This window comes from Bufo gargarizans, chromosome 7, assembly GCF_014858855.1.
Source record: "Bufo gargarizans isolate SCDJY-AF-19 chromosome 7, ASM1485885v1, whole genome shotgun sequence".
In the NCBI taxonomy this organism is placed as follows: Eukaryota; Metazoa; Chordata; class Amphibia; order Anura; family Bufonidae; genus Bufo; species Bufo gargarizans.
In genome coordinates, this window is record NC_058086.1 from 67070550 (window position 1) to 67086211 (window position 15662).

The 15662-nt window shown below is 43.1% G+C and overlaps 1 protein-coding gene across 4 annotated transcripts in view; it reads right to left on the bottom strand.

The window, feature by feature from the left end:
- Window positions 1-11501, bottom strand: part of LOC122944084 — a 37618-nt gene extending 26117 nt beyond the window's left edge. For 3 of the 4 annotated variants that reach the window (XM_044302306.1, XM_044302305.1, XM_044302303.1), the window contains exons 1-2: window positions 11163-11501; window positions 787-843 (exon numbers count right to left, since the gene is read on the bottom strand). Coding sequence is in view for 3 of the 4 variants with exons in the window: in XM_044302305.1 (XP_044158240.1) it covers window positions 787-841 (55 nt within the window). In the remaining variant the exon portion in view is untranslated. Of the gene's footprint in view, window positions 1-786; window positions 844-10751; window positions 10872-11162 lie in introns of all 4 variants that reach the window. The other variant, XM_044302304.1, reaches the window with a different exon arrangement.
- Between the last annotated feature and the right edge of the window lie 4161 nt (window positions 11502-15662).

A 15662-nucleotide genomic window follows, 5' to 3' on the forward strand; every position in this document is an offset into this window, starting at 1 on the left:
AAAGTCAGTTAAAAATGGAATCCATTTTTAACAGACGTTTTTTTTACCAATGCCTTTCTAAGAAACAGATGTTAAAAACTGACCCATTCAATTGTATAGGGACAGTCGGTTAGGGAAAAACGGACAAGATAAAAACATGTTCCGTTTTTTGCTGCCCGTTATTCACTGGCTGTCGAAAAAAAACGGCCATGTAAATAACCCCATAGAAACTACCATTGGTCTTAAAATGAACATGTGATGCCCATTAAAAAAAAAAATGTCCATCACACGTTCGTGTTTCACTGTCGTGTGCATGAAGCCTAACTCGAGCCTTTGGCCTATGCCAGGGAAAAAGGGACTGGGATTGTTAAAATTCTACTTCATTTCTTTATTTTGAAGGGGGATAAGTCAGAGGTGTTCAGCAATGGCATATTCCCCTCTCCCCATTCAGGACACACGCACTCTTGCCAAAATGAAGCATGCTTGTGTATCGCCAGCATATAGTATGCACATATACATTGTGTAGAGATGTGACTTTAAATACGAGAGCAGGATCAGGCATATTGTATCAACTCTTACTGCTTTCATGGAGTGGAGAGGTAATACTTTGTGAAAATACAGTGAAATGGTACATCAATATTAAACCATAATGTACATATTCACATCCGAAAATGACAAAAATTGACGTAGAACCTTTTTACTTCATTCTAGCAACCAGTGCCTGATCGAGGTAAACTGATAGACTGCACCAGTAAAGGGTCAAAGTCAAGATAAAATATTTCAGAGTGGCATCCTCTGATGTCCTACCTTGCTCCTCCTGGGTGTGGTTAGGAAGGGACAGCTTCTCAGAGCTCATCGTCATTTCTGTAAAATAAAGGTCACCCATTAGTTTTTTGTTTGGGTTACCAGGACTGTCTTTATGTCTAGTCCCTACAGGATGCCTCACTCGTCACTAGAGATGAGCGAATATTCCAAAATTCGATTCAGCTGCTTTGCCAAAAAAAAAAAATAGTCACGAAACGCATATCTGTGTAAGTAGTGGTTTCAATGACAGAGAGCGCCCCCCTCCCGTCCGTCATTGTACCCCTCAGTTCATAGCTGATTGCGGCATCTGATAGTAATAACAGAGGGTTACATAAAATAAAAATAAATCATATCTCATCCATTTGCTCGCGATGGGCTGGCAGCCGTCATCTTGATTGATGATCTGGCGCAAAATCTTGCACGGCCCCTGATGACATCATCACATCGCGTGGCTTGCAGACATCATATGTCACCACGCATGGGATTTTGTGCAAGATCTTAAAGCAAGATGGCGGCGACCAGGTCATCACGAGCAAACGGCATGTGGTATGATTTTTTTTAGTTCGTTTTTACACTATTTCCGGTAAAATCAATTCATCACCACGAAGCAAAAGAAACTTCGGCTTCGCAGCAAATTGAATTTATCCTGAAATTTGGTTACTGGTCGCTACTAAAGGGGACTCGGTGACCTTGATAGCTTTGCATTGTGCAGTTACTTGTACACCACATAATTGTATTATTTAGACACTATATGGTACACATGGTGGCATCAATGGAAGGTACTGCATAGGGCACAATCTAATCCATGCCTGGCCTTGGCAGCTACCAAACAGTCTGTAGTATTGATTAGTAGAAGGCAAATAATGGATATATTCACTACATACAGCATTTTCATTAGCTTCTGTATTGCACATAAACCACAATCCAAAAGGGATCAAGATCTACTAGTAAATGCCTGATGGGCCTTAAAGCAGGGCCACACAGCCAATTAGGCGAGGCAATGTCCTCAGGCGGCGCGGTCCTGGTGACAAGTGGAGGGTGGCAGCGGCAGGGCTCAGGGAGATGAGCGCTTACATTGTGGAAGCACTCATCTCCATAGTCATCTGTATCGCCGTCCTCAAAACAGCGATACAGATAGATGTGCTGCGGCAGGGCAGGAGAGAGGCGTCTCCCTTCTCAGTTCCTCTGACAGACTGCAGGCACCAGGCCTGCAGCCTATCAGAGGCCGATGCAGGTGCACGGCCTGAGCCGTACAGCGCGGGCCACAGACCAGAAGAGGCCTGCATCGCATCGCTGCCAGCCTGATGGAGGCAAGTATGTGAGTTTATTTTATTATATGGTACAATACAGGAGAGGAGCGCTATGGGGGCACTGTAAAGGCACATGATTGCAGGGCAACTATGTGGGGCACTTTTTACTGGCACATTATTGGGTGGCACTATGGGGGCATCTACTGAGGCCACAAAGAATGGGTATTTTATATGGGGTCACTATGGGGGAAAGGGGGAGAGGAATACTATGGGGGCATCTACTGAGGCCACAAAGAAAGGGTATTTTATATGGGGGGCTCTGTATAGGGGCATTTAATACTGGGACACATTATGGTGGGTACTATCGGGAAGGGGGGGAGAGGAGTACTATGGGAGCAATCTACAGGGGGCACTAAGAAGGGGTATTTTATACTTGCAAATTATGGGGGACACTGAGGACATCTACTGGGGCACTATATATAGGGGCTTTTTATACTGTTACGTTATGGGGGTCACTAGGTGGAAGAGGTGAGATGAGAACTATGGGGGCATATACTGGGGGCACTATATAGAGGTATTTTATACCGGCACTTTATGGGTGCACTATAGGGACATTAGCTCAACTGGGGGCATTATAAGGGGGGCATTTGTTGTACTGTCACATTATAAGGATAATTATTACTACTGGGGTGCATTATGGTGGGATTTATTACTACTGGGGGTCTATGGGGAACGATTACTAGTATGGGTACTATGGGAGCATTATTACTTCTGGGGCACAGTGGGGACATGCTGGGGGCACTGTAGGAGCACTATTACTACCATGTGTGCTCTAGAAGAGAATTATTACTATTAGTGTGACTTTGGGGAGCACTATTACTGTGGGGGCACCTTGGCACAGTTTTAGCTTACCACAGTTATTTTTGGGGGAGACGTTATGCTTACAATATTAGTGTTAGGTGCACCGCTGCCTTAAAGGGGTTGTCTTATCTCAGACAATGTCTTATAGATACGGGTCCCACCCCTGCGACCTGCACCTATATCGGGAATGGAGCCCTGTGAAGTGGTGGCTGGAGGACTCCGGTCCGACCACCACCAAGTGCTATCCCCATAGACGTAAATAGGAGCGCATTATGCATGAACGGCCACCATTCCTATTCACTTCTATGGGCACGATGGAAATAGCCAAGCCAGGGCTTGGCTATTTTTTGGGTGGCCCCATAGAAAATGAATGGAGGCCCCACCTATCAGACAATGGGGGCATATGCTAGTGATATGCCCCCATTGTCTGAGATGAGAATAACCCTTTAAGACCCCCCTACGAAATAGTGCATTGGCAGGTTCAGCCGGCAGTCAAGTATGGAGAGCTCCAGACTCTTCCTCGACATCAGAGAAGGATAGTCTAGTCTTCCAGGAGATAAGCCATCACCAGAAGTGTCTGGCAGCAGCTTTCTTCTCTCTCTCTCATCAACAACACATACATATTCGGCTAAACAGAACATATACGTGTATGGAAGTCGGAAGAGGTTGGGGAGAGGCAGCTGTCAAATTAAGTTTCCTGACAACTAGAGATGGCCTTGCAGTTCGGCCGGCGGTCGTTTTGCGGCGAACTTTGTGCACTCCCAATTCGCAGAACATGCGAACATATGGCGATGCCCGCCAGCGCCATATTCTTTGCGTTGCGCCGAACTTTGACCCATGACACACATCAGATGAGACAGGACAGCCAATTGAGATGTTTCAGCATATGGACACACCCCTACCCTATAACAGAACCCGATCTGGTAGCCATTTTACATTCTGTGTTTTGCCAGTGTAGGGAAAGGTTGCTTTGTGGAGCACAGACAGACTATTAGGGACACCAAACGCTAGCTAATAGGTCCACAAAGGTCCTTTTAGGGACTTGTATAGGTGTGCTATCGATAGGCGTGATATACTGAGAGGTGTGATATACCTATAATATACTTTCTAACATAGAAAGTATATATAGTGCATTTGTATTGTACAGCAGTTGTGTGCGGTTCTGCTGCGATACCGCAGGTATATACAGGGACAAGCGCTATTGGAAAAACTATTTGCAACGGGTGCGATATACCTGTTGCCCCAAAATACTGATCAAGGAGTTTGATATACCTGCTTCCACAAATACTGCTCTTCTCTAGGGACTTTGGCACATGGTCATTTTGAAAATGACAGGCATAGGAAGAGGCAGGCCATTCCGCAGGTGTGGTAGGGGGTCAGGCAGGTGCTCCAGACCAGAGCCTAAGTGGGAAGTTGAACAAGATGCGTGCAATTACGTTAAAGGACGCACCAGAATTGGTAGAGTGGCTCACTCAGCCTTCCGCTTCTGCCCCCTCCTCATCCTCTGTATCTGCACCCTCCTCCCTCTCTGCTGTGTGCACCCCCAAAGACACCACCACCACCATAGCCCCTCCACTCGAGTCAGAAGAATTACTTTCCCATCCATTCCCAGACCTTACCGATGCGCAGCCATTCTTGGCATCAGATGAGGAAGAGGAAGTAGCAACGGCCGCCACCCAGTGGTCTGACGACAGTACCCAGATCAGCCCAAGGAGGGTGGACCCAGCTGTTGCTGCCTACTTTGAAATCTCTAATGTCAGTGGTGGTGAAGGTGGCGATGATGATATGTCGATGGATGTCACATGGGTGCCCACACGAGTGGAAGAGGAGGGGAGTTCAGAGGGACAGACTGAGCAGCAGATAGGGAGAAGGAGGAGAAGCAGGCAGAACTCGCAGTGCACAGGAGGCAAAAAGCAGACTGCAAATGTATCTGGAGCGAGCCATCCACCATGCCCTGTCACATCTGGCGCTCCCAGGACGCTGGCACATGGCTCTGCAGTGTGGGCTTTTTTTAACGTGTCAGCCGCTGACAATAGTGCTGCCATCTGCAGCCTGTGCTGTCAACACACAAAACCCGGTAAGCCCAACACTCACCTAGGGACGACCGCCTTAAGGCACCTGGCCTCCCATTACCAAGCCCAGTAGGAGCAACGCCGTCAGTACCCACAAAGCCATACTCCTGGCACTCCACGTCCTGCCGCCTCTTCTCCTCTGTCCTCCCATTTGGCCTTCACTCCACCTTCCTCCATGCCGTCGTCGTGTTCATCTGGCAGAAGGCAGGCTTCCGTGGCCCTAAAGTTCGAGCGTACAAAGTTGATGACGACGGATAACCCTCTTTCCCAATGGCTGACCGCTGGGTTGTTGGTCATGACAACCTCAGAGTCTTGTCTACAAATGCTCGCAGTTTAGGGAATAAGATTAATGAACTTGAGTCTATAATGGCATCTGAGAATATAGATTTAGTTTCAGTTACTGAGACATGGTTCAATGAGAGTAATGACTGGGATATAACAATACCAGGGTTCTCTCTACATAGGAAAGACAAAAAAGGCAGGAAAAGGGGAAGGGGTGGCCCTGTATGTGAAAGATAGCATAAAATCTAATTTAATACAAGTTAGCAAGACCAATTTGGAGTCAGTTTGGGTTACATTGCAGCTTGATAATCATAAGGTAACTCGTGTACGTGTGATATACAGACCACCTGGCCAAGTCAAAGAATTAGATGATCTACTACTTGAGGAAATGGCTAAAATGACATTAAAAGGGGTAGTTATCATTATGGGAGACTTTAATCTTCCTGATGTAAACCAGAAAACCAAAATAGCTAGTTCTGCCAGGAGAACAGATATTATAAATTCCCTACTGGGATTATCTCTACAGCAAGTAGTTGAGGAGCCAACCCGGAAGGAGGCCATTTTAAATTTAGTATTCACAAATGGGAATTTGGTATCTGATATTACTGTGGGGGAAAGCATGGGATCTAGTGATCACCAGTCAGTGTGTTTTAATAGAAGTACAAATGACTGAGTCACACCACACAAAAACAAAAGTTTTAGATTTTAGAAAAACTGACTTTTCTAAAATTAGATTCATGGTATACGAGTCCCTATCAGACTAGAACAGTTCCAATGGCGTCCAGGAGAAATGGGACCACTTAAAAGTGGCACTATTGAAAGCAACAGATAATTGCATTAGGCTCGTCAGTAAAAGCAGAAAAAATAAAGTACTCCCGTGGCCTAAAATAAAAAAATTCTAGGCTCCAGCAGGGCACATTTTTGAGAGTTTCCCTTTAAGACGCATTAAAATGGCCCTTGATTAACCACTTCAACCTCCCTAGCTGAAACACCCTTAATGACCAGGCCACTTTTTACACTTCTGCACTACACTACTTTCACCGTTTTTTGCTCGGTCAAGCAACTTACCACCCAAATGATTTTTACCTCCTTTTCTTCTCACTAATAGAGCTTTCATTTGGTGGTATTTCATTGCTGCTGACATTTTTTGTTATTAATCGAAATTTTTCACTTTCAGTTGTAAATTTTGCAAAAAAAACTACATCCATATATACATTTTTCGCTAAATTTATTGTTCTACATGTCTTTGATAAAAATAAAAAATAAAATGTTTGGGTAAAAAAAAAAATGGTTTGGGTAAAAGTTATAGCGTTTACAAACTATGGTACAAAAATTTAAATTTCCACTTTTTGAAGCAGCTCTGACTTTCTGGGCGCCTGTCATGTTTCCTGAGGTTCTACAATGCCCAGACAGTACAAACACCCCACAAATGACCCCATTTCGGAAAGTAGACACCCTAAGGTATTCACTGATGGGTATAGTGAGTTCATAGAACTTTTTATTTTTTGTCACAAGTTAGCGGAAAATGATAATTTATTTATTTATTTTTTTCTTACAAAGTCTCATATTCCACTAACTTGTGACAAAAAATAAAAACTTCCATGAACTCACTATGCCCATCATGAAATACCTTGGGGTGTCCCATTTTTTTATACAAAGTTGGCATTTGACCAAGATATTTATCTCACCCAGCATGGGTATATGTAAAATGACACCCCAAAACAGTTGCCCAACTTCTCCTGAGTACGGCGATACCAGATGTTTGACACTTTTTTGCAGCCTAGGTGGGCAAAGCGGCCCACATTCCAAAGAGCACCTTTAGGACTTCACCGGCCATTTTTTACAGATTTTGATTTCAAACTACTTCGCACACATTAGGGCCCCTAAATTGCCAGGGCAGTATAACTACCCCACAAGTGACCCCATTTTGGAAATGAAGACACCCCAAGGTATTCCGTGATGGGCATGGCGCGTTCATAGAATTTTTTATTTTTTTTTGGTCACAAGTTAGTGGAATATGAGACTTTGTAAGAAAAAAATAAATAAAAAAAAATCATAATTTTCTGCTAACTTGTGACAAAAAATAAAAAATTCTAGGAACTCTCCATGCCCCTCACGGAATACCTTGGGGTGTCTTCTTTCCAAAATGGGGTCACTTGTGGGGTAGTTATACTGCCCTGGCAATTTAGGGGCCCTAATGTGTGCGAAGTAGTTTGAAATCAAAATGTGTAAAAAATGACCTGTGAAATCCTAAAGGTGCACTTTGGAATGTGTGCCCCTTTGCCCACCTAGGCGGCAAAAAAGTGTCACACATGTGGTATCGCCGTACTCAGGAGAAGTTGGGGAATGTGTTTTGGGGTGTCATTTTACATAAACCCATGCTGGGTGAGAGAAATATCTTGGCAAAAGACAACTTTTCCCATTTTTTTATACAAAGTTGGCATTTGACCAAGATATTTCTCTCACCCAGCATGGGTATATGTAAAATGACACCCCAAAACACATTCCCCAACTTCTCCGGAGTACGGCGATACCACATGTGTGACACTTTTTTGCAGCCTAGATGCGCAAAGCAGCCCAAATTCCTTTTAGGAGGGCATTTTTAGACATTTGGATCCCAGACTACTACTTACGCTTTAGGGCCCCTAAAAAGCCAGGGTAGTATAAATACCCCACATGTGACCCCATTTTGGAAAGAAGAAACCCCAAGGTATTCAATGAGGGGCATGGCGAGTTCATAGAATTTTTTTTTTTTTTTTGGCACAAGTTAGCGGAAATTGATTTTTTTTTTTGTATTTTCTCACAAAGTCTCCCTTTCCGCTAACTTGGGCCAAAAATATTAATCTTTCATGGACTCAATATGCCCCTCACGGAATACCTTGGGGTGTCTTCTTTCAGAAATGGGGTCACATGTGGGGTATTTATACTGCCCTGGCATTTTAGGGGCCCTAAAGCGTGAGAAGAAGTCTGGAATATAAAGGTCTAAAAAATTTTACGCATTTGGATTCCGTGAGGGGTATGGTGAGTTCATGTGAGATTTTATTTTTTGACACAAGTTAGTGGAATATGAGACTTATAAAAAAGAAAAAAACAATTTCCGCTAACTTGGGCCAAAAAAATGTCTGAATGGAGCCTTACGGGGGGGGGGGGGGGAGGGTGATCACCCCATATAGACTCCCTGATCACCCTCTTGTCATTGTTCACCCCCTGTAAGGCTCCATTTTGCGGATCCGATCCATGTATCCGTAAAAATCATACGGACGTCTGAATGGAGCCTTACAGGGAGGTGATCAATGACAGGGGGGTGATCAATGACAGGGGGGTGATCAGGGAGTCTATATGGGTGATCACCCTCCTGTCATTTATCACCCCCCTGTAAGGCTCCATTCAGAAGTCCGTATGTGTTTTGCGGATCCGATCCATCCATGTATCCGAGGATCCGTAAAAAAAATCACCTGTGTGCGCGCGTTCACAGGAAATCTCGCCTCTCGCGAGATGACGCACGGATGCGTCCAGGAGGAATGAATCGACCGCCTCCAGGACGCATCCGTGCGTTAGGCGGTCTGGAGGCGGTTAAAATACATATTTTGTGTGTGAATTTTTGCCATTGATCCCCCTCTGGTATGTCACTGTCTATGTTGTGGGACTATTTGTGCACTTCTAGTAAGTATTTGGTGGGTGCAAATATAAAGAAAACCTTAAGCTAATGGGTCAATAATGATAAATGTCGGGCAACCCTGCAAACAGAATATATAACAACAAAATGGGTGACCTTGTTAAAGCTTAACTTTTAATCAACAATAAATACAAGATAATAGCCCCAAGTACAATAATATCCAAAAATATGTGCTGCACGAGTGTGCCTTGATTATCAGTGTTCAATAAAAATGGAACAGTCTTACCAAAGGGTCTCAAAGTGGTGACAGCTATTGAATGTGTATGGCCAGCTTTAAGTAACATACATACAGAGCTGCCTTATCTCGTTAGATCACGCTGGACAAGGCCACTCTTTTAGACCTTAAAGGCCATGTACACCTTTGGGGGCATTTTTATATGATTGTATTTTACGCCAAAAATTAATTAATTCGGTTTTTATTAAAAATGTTCAGCTGTCACGTCCTGGAAGCCGTCACGTCCTTGGATCACCCTAAACGGCAGCCCCAAACTGGATGGTGGTCCGTAAGCAACTAAGTGCAGGGGCCTAAAATTTAGAAACTATATGGACAGATCAATACACAGAGAGAAACTAGCCACAAACATATTCACAACACCAAGCCAAAATTCCAAGACCATGAGGGTATGTCAGAATCACAAGGCAGAGAGACTAGGTCGCAGGCAGGCTAATGGTCAAAAATAAGTAATCCAAGAAAAAAGGGCTAGTTCGACAAGAACAACAAATCACAAACATCAGAATGGAGCACATATCTGCTTTAAATATCACACTCAGATCAACATGGGATGTCAGCAGGAATCTCAGTGGCCTGGAGTCTTACATGTCATGCCCTGACCCTAGCATCCATGGAGCATAGGTGCATGCTGACTGGCCTGGAATTATACATGTTCAGAAGTGTCCTCAGCTAGTCTGATTGGCCTGGTACTCCTGCCTGCTGATTGCCGGGCAAGGATGCAGGCTATCCTAATTGGCAGGCGAGGTGATTACCTGACATCGGCCATAATCACCTGTATTGGTGATTACCTGATATTGGTCATTTATGAGTACAGGGTTAAACATCAGCCTGTTTGCAGACTGTCAGTTTCCGTTTTCTTTTAATCCCGCATCTGATGGCTCATGTGTAGCTCTTATCTCTGATCTCCTGACCTCATAAACACATGTTCAGTCATATTCTTATCGGTTTGATAAGAACAGCTATAATGAGTGTTGTTTATTAGGTGAAGAGATAAGAGTTACACATGAGCAGTAAGATGCAGGATTCAAAGAAAACAGAGACTGACAGCCTGAAAACAGCGATTTTTAACCCTGTATCTTAGAAAAGGTTAATATTTTTAATAAAGGCCTGTTAAAAAAAAAAAAATATGTAAGCCCAAAATGAGTAAAAAGCAATCATAAAAAAAATTGCCCTTAAGGTGTCTATAGTCTTTAAGATTTCAGCCATAAAGAAACATAAAAAAAACATTGATTTTCAGGGGTTAATACCTACATACACAGCATAATTGGACTGATAAGCAGCTGTCAGTCATCATACAGGAGAGCTAAGGACGGACACATCTCCAAAGACGACTTTTAGTGGAATTTTAAAAAAGTAATGATAGAGACGCACAGTGTGGCTGAAAACTGCACCGACTCTACCTAATTGCCGAGGCTTTCAAATGATTGTTAATATCTTCACAGCTTTGCCTAGGCATCCGCAGGTTGGCTTGGGTTTGCCGGAATTATTTTGGCCCGGACTTTATGGTGGTCTACCAAAGAGGCCCCTAAAAGTCTCCATCCCAGATGTGAGCTGAGCTGATGTATACCACGTTGAAGAAGAATCATGGCTTGTACCTTATATTCTGGCTGGAGTATGTTTTTCGATGCAAGTGCCCAGAGCTTCTATTACCATCACACCACATATTTAACAACCTCCAAATCCATGGTGATGTTCTTCTTACATTTACACAGCGGCTGATTGAAGACAAATCTGACATTTAACTTTTTATCTAATGAAGCTTGAAACTTATATTTAGTTTAAATGTAAACCAGAATCAGAAGTGTCCCTTAAATTTCCAAAAAAGTTATAGGACGCACGGAAGTAACTTACTTCCTTTAAATTCCAACCAAACTGCAAAATACTCTGTAACCACTCACGAGATCATGATACAGTCCATAAGTTATCAGTTACCCAACAAGACAAGCACCAGTCAAGTAGAAATAGGTATAAAGCACATCTTCTATGGATATTGTTGTAGAACCTACCTGCGCTGTGTTGAATAGAAGGGATATGAAGTCTCACTATGAGGACGAGTCGTCTGCTCAGTGTCAGTCTGCTTGCATCTTCCGGCTTCAGCTTACTCACTGCCCATTTACAATCACAGACTGCAGAACGAGACCGAGCTTGACTAACTGGATCTGCACCTCTCAGGCAGTGATCATAACAAATTATTATAGTCTGAGTAGTAGAAGAGAAAAAAAATGCACTAGACTCTGTCCAGGAAACCCAATACAATATCTGTAATCATTATCAGTTTTCATCTGAAAGCAAGCACTGCGTTTTATGATTTGAATGGAGCTCCCCCCTTTGAAAGGTCTGTCTTGAACAGGTCATCCACTAAAATAATTCAGCAATTAAGATTTTTATTAGAAATAACAGCAATAATTGTAGAAAGTATGTAACGCGAGAGGGGCGGGGAGGGACAGATTTGATTCTGAACTCTGAATCATAGTTTTGCCAAAATGCAAACAGACCGGTTTATCATGATGACACACCGTGCCTGAACATGTGTCATGTCGAGAATAGATTTTTCTTCACACACGCAATTTATTTCAGCATTAAAAAAGCCACATTTTTCAAGCATTTTATACGTTATTGTTTTTTGGGAGGTACTATCTCTCCATGGGTAGAGATCGCCTTAGTGGGCGTGAGGAGACTTATGGGCCATACATGCTCCTCTGGAATGAAAGGGATGCAAATTAGCTCTTAATAAGCTCTGCCTCTAATGCCACCAGATGTAAGGCAGCGATCCTATAAGTCAATGTTCAACCCTTTATCTAAGCCCTGAGATATGACCCTGATATTAAATAAACCAGCACCCCATCCGCAGACAGCTGTTTCGGGGTGATTGACCCTCATCAGTGCTGAGCAGAGATTACTGGTTTAACTGGGTGAGAGGCCTAGGTCAGGATGTGGGGGGTACTATCCCTCTTTGGGGAGAGAGCACCTTAGTCGGCGTGAGGAGACTTATAGGCCATACATGCTCCTCTGGAATTCTGGGAAAAAAGGGATGCAAATGAGCTCTTAACTAAGCTCTGCCTCTAATGCCACCGGATGTAAGGCAGCTGTCCTATAAGTCAATGTTCCACCCTTTAAATAGGCCTTGAGACATGACTCTGATATTAAAAAAAGCCAGCATCTCATCAGTAGACAGCTGTTCCATGGTGATTGTACATGTTATTGTGGCATTTTTACTTTTTTTATTTTAACCCCTTCAGGACTCGGTGATTTTCCATTTATGCGTTTTTGTTCTTTACCCCCTGCGTTTTTATTTTTCCGTTTACATAGCCGTATGAGCTCTTGTTTCTTTGTGGGCCAAGTTATACTTTCTAATGGCACCATTTAATATTGTATACAATGCAGTGGGAAGGTGAGAAATTTTTGGGGAAAAAAGCACGATGTGCTTCCCATTCATTTCAATAGGACTTTCAAAAATAGCTGGGCATGGGACTTGGCTATTTTCAGCACTCCTATAGAAATGAATGGAGGGCGCCCGCATATGCGCAGTGTGCTCTCCTTCACTTTGCTGGCTCCATGTGATGGCGTCATCTCGGGCTGTGCAAGATCTTCAAGCAAGATGGCGGCGGCTGGCCCGTTGCGAGCAAATGGAGGAGGTATGTATGATTAAATTTGATTAATGTTAATTTTACACTGTATTATTACTCTCAGATGCCGTGATCATGTGTGAACACGGCATCCGAGGTGTACAATGATGGGGAGCTGCGCTATTGCAGCTCCCTGTGGCACCTGCTACTTACAAAACAAATGCGCTTCGGTACAAAGTAATTAGTCACAAATTTTGGGGTAAAATTCGGCAAAGCAGCTGAATCAAATTTTCCAAAACTTCCTTCATCTGTAGTGGCTGACTTCTTTTCAAACAATAATGGTCTATCATCTGCCAGCTAAAATAAACGTTCCGAACAGACGAATGTTCCTTTTAGTTGTAATCATCCATTTTGGGCCCATTCACATGACGATGGCCATGGTGCACCTATTGCAGAGCGCAAATAGCGGTCCTCAATATACGGGCACCAGCTGTGTGAATCCCATTTTGCAGTGAAGACTCATTGATTTGAATGGGTCTGCAATCCACAAAATACGGCAAAAGATGGTACATGTCCTATCTTTTGTGGAGCTGAGGCACGGATCAGAAGCGCTTCCGTGGATTTTTGGGTCCGTACCTCCACACCGCAAAATATAGGACATGTCCTCACCCTGGGGCCCCTCTGCTTTATATACACCTGTGCATTGGATGTATTTTATTACTGCTATAAATTAAGTGCTCCAGACATAAAATATTACCAGCAGGAAATGCAAAAAAATTCTTCACTCGGGAACTGGATAAAAATGGCACAAACAAACAATGAGGAAGTAATAATTCATAATGATATTCACTTATGTAACGTATTCCAGTGTGTACGCCTATTATGCTGTGTAGTCATAGCTGTGGTGTTACATCTGCCTATAAAATCATTTACTGCAAAGATTATTGTAATATAGACATTACAGTGGATGCCTGTGCCCCAAACAAAAAAAAGTGGGGGGGGGGGGGGATGAGTTAAACCTCCTGCCTCTATATCTTTAATTATTTTGCATCTTGGTGTACCTGAAAGCCAGAACGTTACATGGACAAGGTTGCAGTTCCTTTCCAGGGAGGGTACAGTTCCTGGGAGGTAATGTTACAAAATAATCTTAAAAAATGTGTAAATTATACCATTAGTAAATAAATGTAATTAAATTTATCCTCGTGGCCATGACTAACACCCGTGAGTCCCCTGTATTTGCCGGGACTGAAGAAAAATCCAATCCCAGCTATTTAAAACCATTAGATGCTGAGGTCCTTCGTCTTTCCATCAACTTGTCTGTGATGTGATAGTAGGGTGCTGGCGGTTGCTATGGCAGCCAGGGGGCTAAGAATGAGTACCAGGTCCGCCATCATTATGCAAAAATAAATAAATAAAAATACATTAAAATACTGAAAAATACCAAAAACAAAAAAAGCTGTTAGTTACCTGAACAGTGACCCCAGAATAAAAAGTAATAAAATAAAATGCCAAAATTGCTGGGTTCGTTTTATTTTTGTTTAGTTTTTTTTGCTCACTTCTTCCGTAAAAAAAAAATTGAAATGTTATGGGTCCTTGTGGAGATACAGATTTTTTATAAACTGTTTATTGCGCAAAACTAATGCAATCAGGAGTGTAGTTAAAGCCTCATGGGCCCTGGTGCAAGAGTTCAGCTTGGGCCCCTTGTGGTGCGGGGCAGGGAAGCACATAGGCTTCGTGCTGCCTGAGGCAAAAATTTAAACGGAACCCCCCTCCCCCATGCCAAATTCTTGACCTAACCAGCTCCCTCCAGCCAGAGGAGTAACTTGACCAGCATGCACCTTCTATAATACCAGTGTCTTCTTATGTAGCACGAGGGTCTTTGGGCCCCTCAGGCTCCTGGGCCCGGTAGCGACTCTTACCTCGGCACCCCCTATAGCTACGCCTCTGAATGCAACAACACACATAAAAGTATGGAAATTTGTTATCGCTGTAATTGTACTGATCTACAGAACCAAGCTGACATTTCATTCATACCGCATGTGCGGGGGAAAAAATGCAGAATTGTTTTTATTTGATTTCCTTCCATAAATAGTTCAGAGTTTCACCTGTACCATAAAAAAGTACTATAGCAAAATACACGACCTTCAAAAGGCAAACACATAAATGGACATGTCATGGGAAAAATGGAAAAGAATGAGCATTTCTACATTTTATCATATATGTCAACAAAAAATGTATATGTATCAACTTAAATCTGTATTCAGCGCACTCTGTATGGAGACTGACTGTAGGGTTCCACCCCAATAGATCCAATAAATTAACAGCAGCCTTAGGTATCGATGCTTAGGTACATTTATTGATGTTAGTTTCACATGCGACAATATGTATAACGTTTCGGCATACCAATGCCTTCGTCAGATACTACAGAAGGAGAATTGAAAGTCATATTAAACAAAAAGAAAAAGAAAACATAAAAAGACATAATACATGACCAGTGATCATGCAAAATTCAAAATTGTACAAAGTCAAGTTCATTATGGCAAATACATCAGACGTTGCAGGAACATCAGTAGACAATAAAGGTTTAAGTAATTCGTATATCCGGTGCTGTAAGCCGTATAAAACCAAGCAAGGGATCCAGACAGGCAAGGAGGTCTCTCATTTTAAAGCTAAACGGATAAAGCCTGTTGAAACTCATTCTGTCACTTTTATGTTAAGGAAAATTGTCAAAATCAGCACAAAATCGGGGCAAATACACATATGTAATAAAGGCTATATTTTCTGGAACGCACCGTCTTCCTGGTCAACAGCCATTTGCCCAGGCCTCGGCACGTCACTTCCTGTGACGCACTTCCGCCGCTACGGCGCGTTTTGGATCGCGCCGGCCTCACGTGATGACAGGCGCCTCTCTTAAATGTCAGGCCACCATTCACCTCCTCA